This window comes from Adiantum capillus-veneris, chromosome 8 (assembly GCF_014529385.1).
Source record: "Adiantum capillus-veneris isolate H3 chromosome 8, ASM1452938v2, whole genome shotgun sequence".
NCBI classification, from domain to species: Eukaryota; Viridiplantae; Streptophyta; class Polypodiopsida; order Polypodiales; family Pteridaceae; genus Adiantum; species Adiantum capillus-veneris.
The window spans coordinates 115,640,162-115,645,992 of NC_140938.1; the positions used below are offsets into that span (position 1 = coordinate 115,640,162).

General features: G+C 42.3%; 1 protein-coding gene across 16 annotated transcripts; it reads left to right on the plus strand.

Moving 5' to 3' along the window:
- Positions 1-1,076: 1,076 nt before the first annotated feature.
- Positions 1,077-5,239, plus strand: LOC147452810 (pentatricopeptide repeat-containing protein At4g13650-like). 16 transcript variants are annotated; one of them, XM_086518394.1, is made up of 5 exons: positions 1,079-1,771; positions 1,856-1,965; positions 2,104-2,199; positions 2,341-2,503; positions 2,629-5,238. In XM_086518394.1, coding segments are annotated over exons 3-5 (2,667 nt in total). In that variant the 5' UTR covers positions 1,079-1,771; positions 1,856-1,965; positions 2,104-2,197; the 3' UTR covers positions 5,131-5,238. The 16 variants fall into 16 exon arrangements, with proteins under 16 accessions (XP_086374510.1, XP_086374512.1, XP_086374509.1 ...); XM_086518393.1 differs by having other exon boundaries at positions 2,130-2,199; XM_086518391.1 differs by having other exon boundaries at positions 1,856-1,961.
- Positions 5,240-5,831: the final 592 nt, after the last annotated feature.

The window sequence follows — 5,831 nt, forward strand, 5'->3', positions numbered from 1 at the left end:
TAGATACTCCATCCTTGAAGTTCTTTGATTGAGGAGGTGGGAGTGATATGGATGATATGGTACACATTCAAAATATTCGTGCCAAGACGTGTAGAAATAGTGATTGGCTGGTGGTGGTGGTGGTGGCGGTGGCAGCGGAGTCAAATGGAGGTGGGCCCAAACTTTTGTGTGGTTGAAATCCTTGTTTAAAATGTCAATCTTGCATTTCACTCTCTAACAACTTGTCATATTCCTTGAACTCCATGGCTTTTTAGGTGCGAGTGTGTAGCAGATATGGGAATGATTTTCTTGATAAGGAAAGGAAGCTACGGAGCTATGATACACCTATAACTGGTCACCACCATGTACCAAGAGAAAGATTATTGATACAAACTTGACTCAAAACTAAGAACGGAGACTTTTACTTTCACGACAAAAATTGGTAGAATAAACACATCGGGTGCCACAAGTAGGTGCTCTTGGCAGTAGTTCTTTATTTATATTAAGTGCAAGCGAGGTGTACAACCTGCTCAGCGAGCCCACTCTCAGAATCTGATTTACAATTGGCACCATGGCCTCTTATCTATAGTTCCAAATGCAAAAAGCGGCTCATAAAACAATTCATGACTCAAAAGCCACCTCTTGACTTCTATTTTTTAAAACATATGGCAAAATTGGTGGGTTGTGATCATGTCATTAGCTAATATCCATACAATTCCTTGTAGGGTAAAGGGGCCAGTAACGTGACGGCCCCCAAAACTAAGACAGACTAAACCCTTAGATTTGTATTGTTTGGGGATCAATTGTGGCACCCAAAAAAGAAAGGTGAAACGGCTACCTTGTCTGCATTGCATTGATCTATTGAAGAGTGTGTGGTTTCAAGCCTCTGTGGCTGCAGCGTACTCTTTTAGGCTCTTGTGGGCGTGCTCTTGGGCCCCCAATTTTGTTACACGTGATTTTGAATATGGTGCAATAAATCTCAAATCCGAAATAAGACAAACTCAAAAATTATTTTGATGAAACCTCATGACAAGATGAATGCAATGAGCTAACTCTGCGCTTAAAATTGAGCTCCACAAGTTAGGTATTCCCCTACTGCCCCCTTTACCCTAAATAGTGGGAAATTTACGTTGCAATCGGCGCGGCCAAGCCTGTTGGTAGTAAGTAAAGAATACCGCCAGGGTCCCTCGACTTGAGGGTCAATACTCTTTGAAGAGGCACTAGGCCTGAATCTAATGTTATAGAGTGTGAAGTCTTTTCTGTTACGCCAAGGTCATTTCAAGTTGTATCATTGGTTTCAGTTGGCACATGGTGCAGGCCAGTTACAATCGCCGAGGCATGAGGCAATGGTGCTTGTAGAGAATGGTTCTCCCTTCCCCTCGTGGGCTGAAAATGCAGCTGCCATGGCATGGTACAATCTCCTTTTAAAATTGCCAGGAGAGTCTAAGGTTGTGAGGGGCGCTTGGATGAGAGATTACTCTCTCTTCTGCAACTTCTACTTCGCGTGCAACTTGTGTCAAATGACACCCAATTTCTTCGTTTATACCCGTTCTGGGCTGGTTCCGACTCAGTGAATATGATAAGAATTTAATCAGAATTTGACTTAAGTTCCTTTTGCAAGGAGTCTTCATTGAACTTGCACCGAGTGTACCAACAAAGACACACCGGGTAAGACATGCATATGCTCGCACAACATCTTGTATTGGGATTCCTGCTGGTTCTTGTCCGCAAAATAGTCTAGACAACCTGATGCCAGCGGTTGACCGAAGAGTTATTGAGAGCTATTATACAGGTAGCATTCATTTCTGCTTCAGCTCATGCTTAGAACAGTTATTAGTGGTCATCTTTGAAAAACATATTGTATGACTCAATGCAGGAGGCTCGCATAAAAAGTGTGGATCATGGTTTCATGAAGAAAAAATTGTGATTGGTGCAAATATAAATCAGCTTCAAAATCATGCTGGAAAATGGCTTTGTAATTTGTAGGTGATGAGGAATTATTTGCATTTTGATGCATTTTTTGCAGGCCTTATTTTGGTCAAGCATGCATCACCTTTCTGTTTAATTTTGCACTGAAAATTTGATTGTTTCAATATAGTTGACTGTTCTTGTTGTTCATACCAGCTGATGGACAGTGTATGCCTGAACAGAGACTTCGAAAGAATGCAAGCAGTATATCCATCGCATGATGCGTAACAATGTGGACTAGCTGCAAAAAATGTAAGCCTTCAAATGCTATCGAGCTCCAAATGTCGGGCTCGTGATTGGTTATTTGTGGTGAGCAGACTATACAAACACGTGATTCTGGTTGTTTATTGTTGATAGGGGTGGCATTGTTGAACTTCTCTTATAAATCTGCAGGTTTTCAACCAACAAAAGCATTATTGTGGCATCTCGCATCAAAATGGTCTGGTTGAGGCCTTCCAAGCTGCTAAGGCTACTGACCAGCAAGGGCATCTTGTATCTAGGGATATTATATATGATCTTCTCCAGAGATGCCTTACAAAGAAAGAATTGGCATTGGGTAGGTATGTGCGATGTCTTATGGTCAGCAATGGGCTTGATTTTATTGCCCCCTTGGGAGATCACTTGATACGCACATTTACTTCTTGTGGGAGTCTACTTGATGCGGATGGGGTTTTCTTGAAGGTCTCAAAACCAAGCACTTTTACATGGAATGCTATCATATCCGCTCACGTAAATCTTGAAGAAAGGACAACGGCTCTGCAACTATTTGTGAATATGCAACAGGATGGAGTCCAACCAGATAAGGTGACATTTTTGCATCTCTTAAAATCTTGTGCCAGCTCACAAAAGTTAGGACATGGGAGGTGCTTACATTATTACATAATTTTTTCTGAAGTAACCTATGATTCTGCCATTGGCAACACCATCATTGATATGTATGCCAAGTGTAGCAGCTTAGAGGATGCACGTGCAGTTTTTGAATCTATGTCAGTTCTTGATGCAATATCATGGGGTGTCATGATCGCAGGATATGTGACGCATGATTGCTATTGGCTTGCTCTTGAACTCTTTTGCAAGATGCCAAGAAAGGAAATATTTTCAAGTAGAGTTGTACTTTCATGCACTTTGAAAGCTTGTGGTAGCATGAAACTTTGGGAATTGGGAAGACTGATACATGATGGAATGGAAAAGTCAGGTTTTGTAGTTGATTCCCTGATCGGAAGTGCTTTACTTAACATGTATTCTCTGTTTGGATTGTTAGGCGAGGCCCAAAAGGTATTTGACAAGGTACAAGATAAAAGCATACAGTTGTGGGGAGAAATGATTGCAGGATATGCAGAGCAGGGTTTTTGTGACAAAGCTTTGCAAGCATTTGAAAACATGCAGCATAGCGGGTTGAAACCTGATAAGTTTTCCTGTTTACGTATATTAAAATCTTGTGGTAGTCTTGGAGCAATGAGGCAGAGCAGGCTAATGTATGATCATGCAATCAGATGTGGGCTTGATTCTGATACTATGGTTGGCAACACACTTGTCGATGTATTCGCCAAGTGTGGTAGCCTTGAAGAGGCACAAAAATTGTTTTTAATGGTAAAGAACCGTGATGTAGTGTCATGGAGTGTGATAATTGCGGGCCATGCTCAGCAAGGGGATGGTCATCAAGCTCTTGAGTTGTTCAAGGAAATGCAAGTGAAGGGGTGTATGCCAAGTAAAGTTTCTTATTTGGGTGCCCTAAAAGCATGTGCAAATGTGAAAGATCTCGACCGAGGAAGGAAAATTCACGATCAGATTGCGAACACAGAGCTAATGGTTGATGTACTGGTTGGCAGCACTCTAATAGATATGTATGCGAAGTGTGGAAGCCTCGGTGAGGCACGTGAAGTGTTTGACTGCTTGCCCAACCGAAATGTTGTTGTTTGGGGTGCGATAATTGCTGGGTATGCTCAGCATGGACTCGGTGTTCATGCTCTTGAACTTTATAAGAGCATGCTGCGGGAAGACATTAGTCCAGATAAAGTGCTGTTTTCATCTGTTTTACAGGGTTGTGCTAGCGTTCGATACCTCAATTCAGGCCGCCTGTTACATGACCAGATCATTCAAGATGGATTTGAATCTCACATGATTGTTGGAAACACACTGATTGACCTTTATGTCAAGTGTGGAAGTATAGAAGAAGCTCGAACGGTCTTTGATCGATTGACTATCCGTGACATTGTTTCATGGGGCACCATGATTGCAGGATATGTTCAGCATAACTATGATCTTGCTGCTATTGAACTTTTTCAGAGCTCTCAAGAAAGGGGCATAGAACTTAACAAGGTTGTTCTTTTGGGTCTTTTAAAGGCTTGTGGTAGTATTAGAGCAGTCAACCAAGGCCAGATGGTACACCATTATATACTCAAAGAAGGACTTGAAAGTGATTTGGTGGTTTGCAACACGCTCCTTGATATGTATTCAAAAATTGGCAACTTGAGGGAGGCTCATAGGGTGTTTGACAGAATGCTACTTAAAGATGAGGTGTCGTGGAGCTCATTGATCGCCGGTTATGCTTGGTGTAGTGAGTGGGAGCAGGTCCAGAAGTGCCTTGAAGCCATGCAACAGCATGGTATGAGACCAGACGATGTGACCTTCACAAACATTCTTACTGCTTGTAGTCATTGCGGGTTGTTGGAGGAAGGCCGCTGGTTTTTCAGGTGTATGATAGAGGACTATGGGATTATGCCAAGCGTTGAGCACTACAATTGTGTGGTTGAACTTCTTAGCAGAAATGGGTGCTTGTATGCAGCCAAGGATCTTCTAAGGAGTATCCCACTTTCTCCAGACCTTATTATTTGGGTGTCACTGCTCACAGGTTGCAAAGAATATGGCAATCGAGACATAGGCACTGATTGCTTCGACCAGTCTCTTGAAATGGATCCTGATGATGCTTCTGGCTACATGCTCATGGCTAGGCTATACACGGATACAAACATGCATATAGACATTCCAAGAATGTTAGACTCGGTTTGTAAATCTGTGCCAGACAAAAGTGAAGATGATTTGGGCCTAATCAAGTTGAGAACTGTGTTTGATACCCAAAGTACGCAGTATGATTTTGACATTGATTCAGTCAAATTATGTCAGGGTCTCAACATCATCACACGGCCTGACATTGAGAAGGCACACCTTTCGGTTTGTGGCTAGTAATTAATTCCACTTGGTGTTATATTGAGAAAGCTCTCCTTGAAGAGAAGACAGTTCTAACTAGAAGCACATAATTGAGTAATTTGCCCCCCCCGTCCCCCCCCCCCCCCCCCCCCCCCCAAGTTAAATGAGCAGGCCCGGCCTTCCCTGCAACAGTCCAGCAGGCTTTGTCCAACTCATGGGCTATCGGTCGGTGCTCTTTCTGTGATTTCTTTGTGGGGCACTGTTAGTATAGCACCACCAAACAATGTTTGTTACCCAAATGTTTGCTGTTTTTTGAGGAACCATAGCTATTATACTGCTTATTTTTGTCACATGTTTCACAATAAGGATCAGGTATGAGGTCCCTGTCAGTTACGTGTTTGCAGCAACACATGCAAAGGATGTTTCTCCCAAACAATGCAGGCATTCTTGTTCAAGTAAGCACCCATTTTTTTTGTTACATGCTAAGTTGCTTGTTAATATAACCTGCTAGAATTCCTTTATTTTTTGACAAGAATTTACTGTTGAGTTTGGTTGCTCCTGCAGAAGAAATTTATCTTTTTTGGGGGGAAGAGGGGGAAGGGGGAGGGAACGGTTGTAATAGAACTTTGTTGTTGCTGAGAGTAGTTTTTGATTATGGATTAAGAATGCTGAAGGCAAGAAATTCAAGATCTTATTTACTCTGTATAGTTGGGAATCAACGGAATCTCTCCTCGTTT